At 45.1% G+C, this 16229-nt stretch overlaps 1 protein-coding gene across 1 annotated transcript in view; it reads left to right on the top strand.

Moving 5' to 3' along the window:
* The first annotated feature begins 949 nt into the window (after positions 1-949).
* Positions 950-16229, top strand: part of kcnj19a (potassium inwardly rectifying channel subfamily J member 19a) — a 31229-nt gene continuing 15949 nt past the window's right edge. The window contains exon 1 of the mRNA XM_085783387.1: positions 950-1963. Within this exon, the coding sequence (XP_085639513.1) occupies positions 1295-1963 (669 nt within the window). The 5' untranslated portion in view covers positions 950-1294. The remainder of the gene's footprint in view (positions 1964-16229) is intronic.

The raw sequence follows: 16229 nt of genomic DNA, 5'->3' as shown, positions 1-16229 counted from the left end.
TCAGATCAGGTCAGATGTAAAGAAGGCGACATCAACAACTGTGAGAAAATTAATCAATGCATCAATCAGGGGAATTAATTAATGTATCAATTAATGATGTAAAGTGGCTAAATGAACCACGGTGAGGAGGACTCAAATTGCCCACATCATCCATCCATCCCCCCCGGGCCGTTGCTAGGAATTATGGGCCCCTTTAAAGATTAAAGAATACTAAAGTGGACCCCTACCCCCTGACTTTTCCTTTTTTTTTTTCTTAGACTACATATGTATTATCATTTTTTATTTAGCCTACTTTGTTTTGATGCTAATGCAGCATTACTACTAGTCAGTCTTGCTCTGACTAATATGTGCCGCTGCTGACCTAGGGAGCTGTCTTGTATTATCATGTATTGTTGTGTTGTGTATCTGTTTGTGTGTATATTTTTTGTGTGTGCGTATGTGTGTTTTATGTTGTCTTTGAACATGGATTGTATTGTATAGGACATAAATTGCATTGATACACTGTAAATATGTTGTATGGACCCCGGGAAGAATAGCTTTGGCATTGCCATAGCTAATGGGGATCCGAATAAATCAAATCAAAGTCTTATGCAGAATAAATCAGTCATACAAAGATTACTGGGGGTTTTTGTGGGCACCTAGAGTTATCATCACCTTTCTCCCCTATACAACTGCCCTGATCAGGGGAATTAATTAATGTATCAATTAAGCTCCGCGCTGATGTAAAGTGGCTAAATGAACCACGGTGAGGAGGAGTCAAGTTGCCCACATCATCCATCCATCCCCCCGCTCCCTCTCTCTCCACACACACAAGCGCAGTCTTGTGTAACTCTCCCCTCCTCTCTTCCTCTCTTCCCTCCCTCCCATTTTCTCTCTCATCTCTCTCTCTCTCTCTCTCTCTCCCTCTCTGTGTGTGAATGGTCCACGGCTGCTCGTAGACTCGTAGAGTGGAGAGTGGAGAGCAGAGGGAGCAGAGCAGAGCGCGCTGCCAGCGGAGACGGTGTCATGTAGAGGAACAGGAGGAACCGGAGGAGAGGAGCAGAGCTGTTCTTCATCAATACCTCACACACACAAACCTCTGTTTTGTTGTGTTTTTTTTACTCTTTGCTTTGTTTCGTTGGATTTTTTCCGGTGCGCAATGAAGTGTCCATGGCGCATTTTACGCACTGCAGGTAACTGAAGCCAAACCAAAACCAGAGCAGCAGAGAAAGACACGATGGATTAAAAGAGGAGAAGGAGAAGTTCTGCTGCCTTCACTTCACTTTCAGGAAGAAGAAGAGCTTTCCAAAATCAAATGGCGGCACTTCGGAGGAAATTCGGCGAGGACTACCAGGTGGTGAACACGAACCGCGCCACCACCTTCTCCTCCGCTCCGGTGAAGAAGAAGCGGCAGCGCTTCGTGGATAAAAACGGCCGCTGCAACGTGCAGCACGGGAACCTCGGCGGGGAGACGAGCCGCTACCTGTCCGACCTCTTCACCACCTTAGTGGACCTGAAGTGGCGCTGGAACCTGCTCATCTTCATCCTCACCTACACCATCGCCTGGCTGGTCATGGCTTCGATGTGGTGGATCATCGCCTACATCCGCGGGGACTTGAACCACGGCCACGACGCGTCCTACACCCCGTGCGTGGCCAATGTTTACAACTTCCCCTCCGCGTTCCTCTTCTTCATCGAGACCGAGGCGACCATCGGCTACGGCTACCGCTACATCACGGAGAAGTGTCCCGAGGGCATCATCCTCTTCCTCTTCCAGTCGCTGCTGGGCTCCATCGTGGACGCCTTCCTCATCGGCTGCATGTTCATCAAGATGTCGCAGCCCAAGAAGCGCGCGGAGACGCTCATGTTCAGTCAGGACGCGGTCATCTCTCAGCGCGACGGGAAACTGTGCCTCATGTTCCGCGTGGGAAACCTGCGCAACAGCCACATGGTGTCCGCGCAGATCCGCTGCAAACTCATCAAGGTAAGAAAAGAAGTTCACACACGCAGATTGACTCCTCTGGTCTCTCTGCAGCCTGGAGGAGCGCTTCTTCTTTTCTTCTTTATGCAGATGTCACTCAGGCTCTTTTCTCCTGACTGACTGACTGACAGCTCACATCAATGGTTTTAACCTCCTGTTGTCCACCTGGGTCAAGGTAGGAAGGAAGGAAGGAAGGACGAAGAGAAAGAAGTAAGGAAAGAAGGAGGGAAGGAAGGAAGGCAGGAGGGAGGGAGGAAGGAAGGAAGGACGAATGGAAAGAACTAAGGAAGGAAGGACGAAGGGAAATAAGGAAGGAAGGGAGGAAGGAAGGAAGGAAGGATGAAGGGAAAGAAGTAACTAAGGAAGGACAAAGGGAAAGAGGGAAGGAAGGAAGGATGAAGGGAAAGAAGTAAGGAAGGGGAAGGAAGGAAGGACGAAGGGAAAGAAAGAAGGAAGGAAGGAAGGAAGGAAGGAAGGAAGGGAAGGAAGGCAGGCAGGAAGGACGAAGGGAAATAAGGAAGAAGGGAAGGAAGGAAGGATGAAGGGAAAGAAGGAAGGAAGGAAGGCAGGAAGGATGAAGGGAAAGAAGTAAGGAAGGAAGGAGGGAAGGAAGGCAGGAAGGACGAAGGGAAGTAAGGAAAGAAGGAGGGAAGGAAGGAAGGACGAAGGGAAAGAAGGAAGGAAGGAAGGAGGGAAGGAAGGCAGGAAGGACGAAGGGAAAGAAGGAGGAAGGAAGGAAGGAAGGGAAAGCAGGAAGGAAGGAAGGAAGGAGGGAAAGAAGGAAGGACAAAGGGAAGGATGGGAGGAAAGAAGGAAGGAAAAATAGATGGAGGGTCAATTGGATCAAAAGAGGAAGGAAGAAGAAGAAAGGACGAAAGAAAGAAAGAAAGAAAGAAAGACAGAAAGAAAGGTAGGGAGAAAGGAAGGGAGGAAGGAAGGAAGGGAAAAAGGATTGTGGAAAGAAGGAAGAGAGAAAGGAAGGATAGAAGGAAGGATGGAGACAACAAGAGCGTTAAAACGAACCTGCTTCTTTTTCTTTATTCCAAGTGTAATTGTGAGCAGATCCCTCAACGCTCTGCTGCTGAACAAAGACCGGCTTAAGGTGGTATTACCCTAATCCTGCTCCAGCTGCAGGAAGCTGCAGGCCAGCGAGCTGCAGCTCCTTAACCACACAGGTGACAGAGAGGAGGAGCTGCAGGTGTGTGGATGTGGAGTAGAGACAGAGAGAAAGAGAAAGAGAAAGAGAAGAGAAAGAAAGTTGGACTGAAGTGAGTGAGTGAGTTGCCCTGGGAGGCAGCGAAGTGGATTTACGAGAACCTTAAAGAAACGCATTACTCTGCTTCCTGTTTTATTGGTTTCCTTCTTTTTATTTCTCTCTTCCCTGAGATTTAAAGTGTTTCACAAAGCACCGCAGGATCTGAGCGCTCCTCACACACACACAGTGACACACAGGTGATGTTCTGCTAATGAACCTCATGCAACAACGAGCACAAAACAGCAGCAAGGTGCACGTTCCTCTTCTTTCTAATCATCATAATAGAAGAACTGAAGCTCCATTCAGCCTCGTCCGTCCGTCCGTCCATCCGTCCGTCCATGTGTTCAACGTGCACAATGGGCCATAAAGAAGACAAACAGCATTAGTGTGAGGTGCTTGCAGCTTGTTTATGTCCGTGTTCTCCTGCACATCCAGCTCAGAGATGGTCAGCTTAATGATGCATGCAACCAGAGAGAGAGAGAGAAAGACAGAGAGGACTGAACTCTTCCACAGCCTCCAGTGTGGAGGAGGAAGTGAACAGGAAGTATAATCTCACACTCGTCTACGCTGATTTCCCCGGTCAGGTTTAAACTAAAACCCCCAACAGCAGCAGCAGCAGCAGCAGCAGCAGCAGCGTCTCAATTAAGTCTCTGTCCATCTGTGCAACAACAAACCTGATGATGATGCTGTGAAGTGCAGGAGAAAAAAATCTTATTCTAAGAGCATGTGAAGTGGTATTTTCACCCAGAAGTGGAGCAGCAACAAAGAGAAGAAGCAGTATAGAAGAGCAACAGGAGAACAACCACAACCACATCAGCTTTATAAACTCTCATGCAGCCTCCCTTCACTCTCTTGGCTCTGCTCTTTAGTGTGTTTTGTGGTTTTTCCGCTGCAGGGCTCTGTGGTCTAACCTCGTTCTTCTTACGCTTCAAAGACTCTCTTACCCAGAGAGCTTTGTTATTATTTCTTTATTTTTGTGTGTGTGTGTGTGTGTGTGTGTGTTGCTACTGCAGCTCCAGAGCCAAAGCACAGGAGAACAAAACAACACAACAAAAAAACTATAAAAAATAAGTGACTCATCATGAGTGAAGCATTGTTTAAAGCAGAAGGTAGAAAGCTGGAGTGGAGTGGTCAGTGGTGCAGTCCCTGTGTGGAGATGTTGGTGGTGCTGTTGAGCTGCAGCCCTCTTCAGCTCGTCCCTCATCTGAAGTGGCTCAGACGTCAGCGGCATCATTTCATTTCATCTCATCTCATCTCAGGGAGTTGGAGAAAAAAAAGAAGCTTCTGCTGATGACTCGTTCGTGAAGCTGCATCTAAAACAGAGTGAATGAGCAACTTAGAAAAAAAACCTCGGCCACATGAACTCAAATGTTTTTTCATAAATCAAAACTGTGAACGTTAAGTTTTTCTTCCCCCTCAGCTTCATTTCTCCCGACTGGGAGAATTAGTTTTTTGGATTATTCTCAGAAACTTTGACTGCATTTTAATCACTGGTCCTTTTAAAAGTCGTCTCCTGCCACCGATGAGCCTGAAACCTGCAGCGCTGACTGAGCATCTGTTTGTTCACTGTTGGAGTTAAAAACAGCTTGAATGGAAACACGATCTCCAGTCGAACCTTCGTCATGTTGTTTCACTGTCCATCGTCTCACAGCCTCCACTGATGGAGAAGTTGGAGACGCTTCATGTCTGACTCGCAGCACAGTGGTTTAAAGGAGACATTTTATGGAAATATCACTTTTTGAAGGCTGTTTAACATATATTTAGGTGTTTGTTTTGCCTTCCTGACCCCAAAATGTGAGAATTGACAAATAAATCTGTAATTTACAGGCTCCCTAGATTGAAATCCATGCGGTTTTACCAGCTGTTCCCTCAGTTGTCTTCCAGTGATGTAATTAGTTTTCAAATTTGCATAACCCCACCCCTACCTGTGAGTACAGGTAGAGCACTGGAAAAGAACGACACCACCATTGACTCCCGTGGTAAGGGTTTTGCGCCCCTAGTGGCAGGATGTGGGTATTGCAAAAGCGCCCAGAAAACCCATTCACTATGTGTGTTGCCCACTTGCCCATACTTATAATTTGTTTATTACAAAATGTAGATTGAAACATTAATGTAGACAACTGTTTTTTTTGTTTTTTTGCCTATGTGTTAATGTTTATCTGTAAGGGGTCCACGATGATGCTATGATCTATAAATGTCCTTAAATTATTGAAAATACCACACTCGCTCATTCACCAATAATGCAGAGATGTCAGTTCTTGGGCGCTTTTGCAATACCCATATTCCTCCACCAGGAGGCGCTTCCATTGGACCAATGTGTGTTGTTACTCTCTTTTCCAGTGCTCTAAGTACAGGTACCAGTAGAAGGGGCGGGGCAAGCAGTGGCTCATTTGCATTTAAAGGGACAGGCACTGAAACCAGCTGTTCTGAACAGGGCTGTTTAGAGAGGATGAAAAGAGCTGTGATTTTTGATCCTTGGGGTATTTTGACTGAAGTATGTCACAGACATGTTTTTAAGACACCTGGGAAATATTTTAATTTGTGGAAAAGGGGCAGAATATGTCTCCTTTAAGATGAAACCACAGTTACCCACCACTGCTGTGTTGGTTAAATGATCCATCGCAACACGTGTCTGGTTGAAAAGTGTTGCTCACATTTTAACTTGCCAGAGGTGTTTCTGGAGGACACAATAAAACAACGGAACTGGCTGAAGACTATAAGCTAATAGTGCTTATAATCAATGAATCATGTGATATTGATAAACCAAACGAACTCAGTAAACACAATAAAGCAAGGGACCCTCACTTTATCGTGTCCCCATGGAACACTTCAAGCCCATTTGTGTCTTTGCAGTGCGTTGAGCCCTCGGGGCCACCGTAGCATTGCCAGTAAAGTATCCACCTGAGTCTAAAGAAAGATGAGAGGGAGGAGGTTTTTTATTTTTATTTTTTGCGGCTGTTTGAACATCCCATCCATGGTGCACTCCTGCTGGAGCGCAGCAGCCACTTCAGTCTCGGGCCCATTCATGTGTTTGGGGATTTTTCAGACACAGAACTGCTCTTAGTGCAGCGCGGGGGTAAGATGAAAGAAGCAGCCTTTTCCTGAGTGCAATAAACGAAACCCGCTGACCTTTTGGTTAGAAGTGGGCCTCTGGCCATCTGCCCGCGCACACGTGCACAATATTTTTGGTCTTTTTCTGCGGTGATGACGGCTGCAGCTTCACCGTGGTGGTGAGAGGGGGAAAAAAACAAAAAAACAACATGCTCTGTACATCTGCACCAGAAGGAAAAGGTCAGCAGTGTAATCAGTGTAATCTTTGTCAGATAGAAATCATGTCTGGCACCTTTCAGCAAACGGCGGCTGCTGGACACCTGCAGCAGCACAGGTGGCGCTCAGCGTGGAGTGCCACGCGTACAGTAGATGGAGGACGGCTGCAGAGAGAACCAGAGGTGACAAAACTGTTATCGGTGCAGAAATGAGCCTTAAAATAGTTCCCAGGTGTCTTAAAAACATGTCTGTGACATGCTTTGGTCAAAATCCCCCAAGGATCAAACATCACAGCTCTTTTCATCCTCTCTAAACAGCCCTGTCCAGAACGGCTGCTTTCAGTGCCTGTCCCTTTAAATGCAAATGAACCACTGCTCACCTGGCTCCACCCCTTCTACCTGTACCTGTACTCACAGGTAGGGGTGGGGTTATGCAAATTTGAAAACTAATTACATCACTGGAAGACAGCTGAGGGAACAGCTGGTAAAACCACATGGATTTCAACCTCAGGAGCCTGAAAATTACAGATTTTTTTTGTCAATTCTCACATTTTGGATGCTGGAAGGCAAAACAAGCACACTTAAATATATGTTAAAGGGACAACGAGGAGTTTTGGAAAAGCGAAGCGTTTTCACCATAGACTGTAAAAAGAATGGACGTAGCGTCCGTGACGTCACCCATTGGTTTTGGGGAGTCGTTTTTGTGACTCAAATATGGCGGCCTGAACAGCGCCATGTTGGATTGGCCGGCCGAGTTCCCGCCCACTGGCCTCGAAGCAGCTGTCCACGGAGCTGCTCGGACCTGTCACTCAACGTTTCCGCGCTCTAATTGGCCAGAGTTTTAACCTTATAACAGTAAAACGGCAGAGTTAAAAAAAAATTCACCCCCCTCAGAGTGTGTGCGGGGGTAGAAACTATCGATTGATACGAAAAAACGTTCTGACACCAGGCTTTTAACATGTTTACTGAGGATGTAAAGTCGGCGATTTTAACATGGGGGTCTATGGGGAATGCTCCCTTCTGACACCAGCTCCCAGAGGAATCCGAGGGGATTGCAGTTTTTTGAACGCGGAAGTGAGCTTCACTTCTCAGACCGACAACTGCCCCCTTGGTTTTCACACTACATTTATGAGCCTCCACGCGCACCGTGAAATTCTTCAACCGGCGCAAGACGGACTCATGTTTTCATTCATCAAGAATTAAAGTCAGAGGTTCAAAGAGGTTCACATACCGTCGTAGTTCCGACTATAAACGGCGATTCAGCGGCGTAATTCTCATGACTCGCCACAAAACCGAAAGTAAAGAAACGCTGGTTGGCTCGACCAGCATTTCCACCACCACTAATAATAACAAAATAACGATAGAGACAAAACGATATATTTATCGAAAATGGGCCCATTAACAAGTGTGGGTAGCGGAGATTCATCCACATTAATATGAGACTTTTTTATAACCAAATAAAATAAACTCCTCGTTGTCCCTTTAAAGAGCCTTCAATAAGGGATATTTCCATAATATGTCTCCTTTAAACCACTGTGCTGCGAGTCAGACATTAAGCGTCTCCAACTTCTCAAACAGTGGAGGCTGTAAGACGATGGAACAAACCAATAGATGCTCAGTCAGCGCTGCAGTTTCAATCAGGCTCATCGGTGGCAGGAGACGACTTTTAAAAGGACCAGTGATTACATAAAATGCAGCCAAAGTTTCTGAGAATAATAAAAAGAGTTCATGTGGCCGAGGTTTTTTTAAGTTGCTCATTCACTCTGTTTTAGATGCAGCTTCACGAATGAGTCATCAGCAGAAGCTTCTTTTTTTTCTCCAACTCCCTGAGATGAGATGAGATGAAATGAAACGATGCCGCTGTGAGGACGAAGCTACAACATCATCATGTGACTTTGGAAAAAAGCAGAATTGGTTCGGCTTCTGACTGGCTGAAAACCAACCTTGTAAGATCAGAGCCTCCGACCCGGTGTCCCAGCTCTCGTCTCCATGGCAACACCGTCACACAAACGTAACGCGCTAACCCGTAACCCGCAATCTCTTGTTTATGACAAATAAGACTACACAGATATACACATGCTAACATGGTAGATGATAAATAACGTTATCCAGCACTCCATGGATTGATTTCTCACCGGCTTCTTTGTTGGAAACAAATGCACATGGAGGAGAGGAGGGTTAGAGACACAGAGGAGGAGACGCCAGACCTGGAGAGTTCATCTTTAACAGACAGTCTTTGCACCCTTGTTCTGGCTTCCAGTTAGTTTTATGATTGATTTTAGGATTTTACTGATCACATTTAAAGCTTGCACTGGTCTGGCTCCAAGCTTTATATCTGAACTCCGCCTGAGATCCTCCTGGTCGCTCCAAAGTCAGGGCTGAAATCCAAAGTTGCCATCAGAGCCCAGCTTTGGAACAATCCGCCTGAGGAGATAAGGCATGCGGATTCAGTGTCGGCTTTTAAAACAGCTTCTTAAAACCCCATTTTTACACACTTGCTTTATGTGATCCTTTTCTTTTTATCGTCTTTTTATTGTCTTCCAAGGCAAATAACCAAGTCCAGTTGCGTTTGATTTAAATTTCCTTGAGATAACTATGACCTGGATAAATGAGAATATTCACAGGCTTCTTATTGTTTCCTATCATTTTTATTCCCCTATCTTACGTAATGTACCTTAACTCTCCTAGTTGGTTTAGCCCCCATCCTACTTTTAGATTTACTGTCATTGCCCCGTCACTATTGCCCTATTTCATCTCACAGTTTTACTCAGCTGCTCTTAGCTTTAGTTTTACACCTTCTTCTGTTTTAACTCTTTTATACCATTTTTTTTAATCTTATCATATCTCATCTTATCTTCTTTTATCATGTATACCCCCGCCTCCTTTATTAATTTTATCTAATGAACAGTTGTTGCTGTATTGCTTTTATGGCATTTGTTTGCGACTTGTCTCTTGATATGTTGTTTTATCAAGCGAACCTACTGCTATGACTATAGGGATTATGGCAATGGGCCAATTTGCCAAAATGTTGATCCCTTTATCCATTTAAAGGTGCTATATAAATGAAGTTATTATTAGCTGTCAGATACACACTCCACTGACGATGATGAAGCCGGTTTAGAAGTGAACAACTTGTTGGCGCTGCCTGTGATTGGACCGTGTTGTTCCGTCCGTGCAGCAGCAGAGCTCCCGCCGAGCTGTCGCACATGATTACTGGGTGACAGCAGACGGCAGAGAGAAGGGAGCGACAGACCAATGGGAGCTGTCAGCCAGAGTCCTACCATGAGCAGCTGAAATGCAGCTTTGCAGGGCGTCCGTCCGCTGACAGGCTCGCGGGGCATCGTGGTGGAACATCCTGGCTGGCAAATATCACTCTGGTATTACTGGGAGAGGGTGGGAGGAAAGGAAAAGGAGGAGGAGGAGGGAGCGTGGAGGAATTGATTGAAAGTGATGGAGAGTGGTGGCAGAGAAGCTCAGAGACATAAAAACCAGTTGGCGACAGATTTCTTTTAAAAACATTTTCATTGTGTGAGTGGTGTGAGAAATCCTCAGGGTCGTATAGAGCAGTGGTTCTCAACTGGTGGGTCGGGACCCAAAAGTGGGTCGCGGACCCGTTCTGGATGGGTCGCAGACAGCTGGTCAAAAAATTAAATAATATTTAATGCACATCTGATGTTGGACATGTCTTTTATTTTGAAAAATAACTTATTTTGAAAGGCACACGAGACACGTGAACACATGCAGTTAATGGTCCTCTTCAGTTTCTTATTATTTGCTCCATTAAGGCAAAGATATCAGTTTCTTATTAATGTGGCCTGAATGCAGTGAAAATACCTTGTTTTGTGGGTCTTTATTTTGTGCAATTTGATATTTATTCACTTTTGTGAATATGCTCTGAATGCAGAGATGCATTAGAGGTCAAATATATCGTTTTGTTGGTCTCCATTTTGTGCAGTTTGATATGTTTTTTATTCACTTCCGTACATGCAGTTGTCATGGTCCTCCTCAGCTTCATTCATGTGCTCTGAAATGCACTTTGCTCAATAAAGAGCACAATGAGTTTTTAAAGGCTTTAAAAAAATTCTTGGTTTGAATTCTATAAAAGTGGGTCGCGACTTAATGACCATGGGAAAATGTGGATCCCAGAGTGAGACTAGTTGAGAACCCCTGGTATAGAGGAGCTGGGTTACATACCAGCCAGGTGGGAGGCTGAAGCAGCTACCAGTGGAATTGATTTCCATTTCTTTCCTAATAAAAATAGAGGCAATTATACAATTACGTTGTGGTTGAGCTGTGGAAACGCCTCCAATCCCTGCAGCCATTGATTAGCATTCCCCACAGCCAGGAAGCTCTGGACTGGGTCTCTCTGCTTTGTGTCCTACTCCTGAATAATTCAGAGTCTTCACAGGTGTGTATGAGTGTGTATGAGTGTGTGTGCTCTCAAATAAAAAAAACACAGAGAGAGAGAGAGACAGAAATTGTCTTTACAGTGTCATATTTGGACTTAAATGTGATTTGTAACGTCTGAGCTCAGAGACTGAAGTCAGAAATCCACAGGCTGTAAAATATTGCATTAATATTTTTCTTCCTCTTCCTTTTCTTGAATGAACACAACATCTACAAACCCCTGACAGTGATTATGCACAAGTGTTATTACAGTGTTTCCACAGCCAAGTAGAAATTTAGAGGCAGCAACAATTTTTTTTTCACATTTTCCGTGGCCAAGAAGAACATCCTGACATGAGTCACTAGGCTACATCTCACACCGAGGATTTAAAGGGATAGTTCACCCAAAATTCAAATTTCACTCATTATTGATTGATTGAAGTGTTTATTTCGAATATGAAAATAAAATAATAAAAAAAGAGAATAAGACGAAACATTTAAACATGAGATATAGAATACATATTTGAAAAGGAGTGAGAAGAAGTAAAACTTATAAACTCCCACCCCCTCTCCATATGACTAACTAAGATCCTTGTCTAAACATATCTTATGTTACGAAATCATGAATATAATTTACTTATACACACTAATTATACATACATACATGCATACATACACATGCCCACATACAGATACATACACAAACACACGCGCACATACATACAAAATTATCTACTCCCCCTCATGTGGACTAAGGGCTGGGAGAAGTTTCAGAGACCTCCGTGGCTTCTCTGAGTTACAGTGGGGCTCCGGGCAGCACTGCATGTCCATATGACGGTTAAGAACGAAGTTCACTTTTCTTCGTCCAAAAAGACACACCAAAAAACATCCAAATACCTCCATAGTGCTCGTCTGTAATGTCTGTCTTGTATTGAAGCCCCGGCATGAGAAATTGTTCAGAAAAAAATTAAATAAATCTGTATTTTAAGCTTGTTTATAGCGGAAGAGAGAGGGACATCACAGACGAGCACTATGGAGGTATTTGGATGTTTTTTGGTGTGTCTTTTTGGACGAAGAAAAGTGAGCTCCGTTCTCAACCGTCATATGGACATGCAGTGCTGCACGGAGCCCCGCTGTAACTCAGAGAAGCCACGGAGGACTCTGAAACTTCTCCCAGCCCTTAGTCCACATGATCAGGGTGAGTAGATAATGAGTGAAATTTGAATTTTGGGTGAACTATCCCTTTAAGAAAACACATGAAACACACAGCAGCAGCTCTGTTCCCTACTTCCACATCATGTCTCTGTGTCTCTGATTATTATTTCTTATCCTTGGTTTGGTTTAATCCGCCTCCACAGTGACATGATCAGGATGATTTCACAGTAATAAGCCACAGAAACCATCCTCATGTGATGAAGTCGTGCAGCTTTTTAACACGTGAGCGAACTTTTAACGATTATATCTCATTTTACCTGCAGGAGTGTTGCTCCAACATCTTGGTTTGACATCACTGTGTTGTCACATTTGTCACATTTGTCCTGTGGGCACTCATTGGTCAAACTAAAAAATAAAAAAAAAAACCAAAAAGGGGCGGCGGTGCAGACAGTTTGTCCTCTGGGGCGAAGCCTCAGTTTGTGAACATCTGTCCCATTAGTGCACATAAACATAAACCTGAGGAAAAACAGCTACCAGCCTTTGTTAATGTGCTCGCCCAAATCTCTCTGTCAGCGCATTTAGGAGTGTTAAAAATACAACAACAACAGCAACACAACAATGTAAAAATATCAAAGGTAAAGTCGGCCTGAGGTCGGCTGTGGAGCCTCAGGTCGACAGAGCTTTTAGTGGATGTCGATGTGAGTGCGGTCCATTTACCAAAGGATGTCCACATGAAGGCATCAACACACCGGGGAGGGGACGGACAGAAGACATGAACATGAAAATATTCACCAGCGAGTATTTCACCTCCAAGTCCGAGGCCATGATCCTTGACAAATACACAATCCAACAACTCCACAACGCTCTGGTGGACAAGTTGTGACCTGCACATTCACCACGCTATGAGATAATAACACAACGTTACCAGACAGAGTTGTTTTAGAGGTAAATTCATGCAAAACTGCTGATGCATGTTGCCTTCAGGGACAGTTTTTCATCAAGCAGTCTCTGTATTTTCCTCTAAAACAACTCTGTCTGGTAACGTTGTGTTATTATCTCATAGCGTGGTGAATGTGCAGGTCACAACTTGTCCACCAGAGCGTTGTGGAGTTGTTGGATTGTGTGATGAGTTTGATGAGGGAAACCAAGAAATCCCATGAGCCTCCGTAGTGTAGCTCTGATCAGCTCACGGCTCTGCTCCGCCGTTCTAAAAATAGCTTGCACCGACAATTAAAGGTAACGAACCTACTGCCATGACTATAGGGATTATGGCAATGGGGCAATTTGCCAAAATGTTGAACTATCCCCTTAAATCTGCAGCATTTTTCAGTTCCAGTGCTCAAACTGCAAGAAAATAACAAACCTGTGTATTAACAGTCAGTCTCAGTCTCTACACTAACGAGGAAACCTTCTGAGCCTCTTCACGACACTTTAAACGTCTGTGAGGCTGAGAGAGAGACGGAGAATATTTAAAATTAAAATGAGGCCTGAGAACAGTCACTGCCTCTTCACTTCCACTCTTTACCAGATGTTGAGGAGGAGGAAGAGGAGGAGCAGGACAGATGTTTGTGTGGACTGTGACCTTTTCAAAAACTCAGCCGTCGTCAGTGTTGGGCAAGCTACTTGGAAAATGTAGTGAGCTAAGCTACAAGTTACTCTACATGAAATGAAGCTTCACTACACTGAAGCTACCCACCAGAGAAATGTAGCAAGCTGCGCTACGATAAAATGACAAAAGTAGCTTAGCTACATCAAAGCTTTTTTTTTTTTTTACATCAAACCAACTTCATTCCAAGTCATTGCTCTCTAGTGATCAATAAAACTTTAAGACAAACAGATCGGCAAAAAATGTTCATTTCAATAGTTAAAATAATAGCTAAAATAATATTTGAGTAACAGCTTCTCTCTTGTCATTTGTCCTACCTCTTCCTGCCTAAATGCCCTTCCACACACACACACACACACACACACACGTTTTCTGACTGAATTGTGAACTTAGCTGGCGATTGTTGTGTTAGCTTCGGGAAAATACCTTAATGTGAATGTGTCCTCAAACCCCTGTTTGGCGTGTTGGACGCTGAGCGCAGCTTCATTTTTGGGTTGCAGAGGAAGTGTGCAAACGTGTAACGTTAGGTAATTGTTCTCTGAGGACTCGATTAGAAACATAACGTTGTCCAGCTACGGCCCTGATTCACGGACTTAACTCGGAGTAGGCTAGGCCTACACCTCTCTCCCTCCTCCTCTGTCACCTGCTGCGTGCTGCTCCGCTGCAGCAGACGGGCATCAGCAGGAGGATACGTACATGACGTCACTTGGAAGCGGTGCGTTTAGGGTCTAGAGATGCCTGGGGAAATGTAGCTTCTGTAGACGCTACCGCGTTATAATAAAATAGCTTAACCACTGAAAAGCTATTTGATGTAGAAAACAGCGACGCTACGACCACGCTACTGAGAAATGTAGTTTGTAGCGCCGCTACGTGTAACGTCGCTACTGCCCAACACTGGCCTTCGTCACGTTCAGCTGCAGCTTCACAGACACTTTAGTCGGTGCACATTTACATTTCCACCGCTGAAGGTGGGAAAACTGCAGCTCATTCCAGGTCCCATCGACCGACTTGTCATTCCACTGGATTTAATTTGAGCAGTTCATCGTTCACACAGCCGAGGCCAGATTAGATTCCTCTCGACGTATGTAGAGGTGTTAGAGCTGCACGATCCTGCAGACCTGATTGCATACATACATACAAGCCCCTCATCCACCCCCATCCCCCCAACTCTCACCCCTCCAGCTTGATTGATGAAGGCTGAGGCTGGCAGAGCATGGAGTGGAGCTGCAGGACGACCAACTGGCCACTTTAGCTCTAATCAATTTTTATTTGTCACCTGTCTGCATCCATGAGCATCACTCAGAAACGACAGAAACACGCCGAGGCCGAGACAAAACCACGCACGCAAAATGCCTTTCTAATGATAATGAACACCTGACACGTCGTCGAGTCGGCTGAATATTCAGGCGTGGAGGAGGCGAGGGAAAGGAGGAGAGATGAGATTTGATTTTCCAGCAGAAAACCTCTCTCTCTCTCTCTCTCTCTCCCGAAGCGATTCTGCTGTACCACCTCCCCAAAAGGAAAGAATAAAAGCAGCGCTGTCTGAATCCGTCAGAGCTCAGGGAGAGAAATCTGTTTTATTTGTCGGAACAGGATGTCACATTTAGAGAAAGACACTAGACAAGCCCAGCTATCTGTGAATCTTCGTGCGAGAGGAGAGGAGGCGTAAGGAGGAGCAGCGCCAACGGGGGCCTAGCTGGTCTGTTGTAAGGAGCTTTGCCTGCCAATGTTTGCATACACTCATCCATCTCTTTAATCTTAAGCGACAAAGACGGGACGTGAAAGGCAGAATTTCCCTAAGCTAGCATGAGATAACCCACATAGAGGAGCCATGCCAGCCAGGCAGCGTTCAGTGGCCTGTAAGCCGCCAACAAGTGAACAACAATAATACCCCCCCTCCCCTCCGCTGACATGAACATCGCCCTGCAACATGAATCCAGAGGAGCGTCTCATTGATATTCACAGACGATAGAAATAGAATACAATGTTTTCTGGCGATGCAAAGCCTGTTTACTCACACTTCATTCACTGTGTGCGTCTCGGCTGAGCGATGAGCTGTGGGGCAATGTCACCGTGAGGTCGGACCGGGGTCGAGCCGAGGCCGAGGCTCTGACGTGTAGCAGCAGCAGCAGCAGCGAGCCAGCGAGCCGGCGGTCTGGGTGGGAGAGGAAGCAGAACCAAAGATACAGCAGCAGCGAATGAAAATCATTTGAAACTTTGACTTAAATCCCTCTTCAGTTGTCCTCCATCACTCAGAACTATATAATGAAATACACTAAATCCCCTGTAAATATAAAACCAGAGCAGAACTTCTCTCTGACATTTCTTCAAAACGTTTGTGAAAGTATAATCTCATTATGGTCAATTTTCTGCTCAAATTTGGGGTTTTTACAGACATTAAAAACCATAAATTGTCCAATTATGACTTAGCAGCTGTAAGTAGGCTGTAATGCAGAGGTGGTGAGACCATAGACTGTAAAAAGAATGGACGTAGCATTCGTGACGTCTCCCATTGGTTTTGGGGAGTCGTTTTTGTGACTCAAATATGGCGGCCTGAACAGCGCCATGTTGAATTGGCCGGCCGAGAACCCGCCCACTGGC

This window comes from Trachurus japonicus, chromosome 8 (assembly GCF_045865225.1).
Source record: "Trachurus japonicus isolate A0001 chromosome 8, Traja_1.0".
Classification (NCBI taxonomy): domain Eukaryota; kingdom Metazoa; phylum Chordata; class Actinopteri; order Carangiformes; family Carangidae; genus Trachurus; species Trachurus japonicus.
The sequence above is the reverse complement of the archived record's forward strand: the minus strand, read 5'-3'. Positions and strand labels throughout refer to the sequence as shown.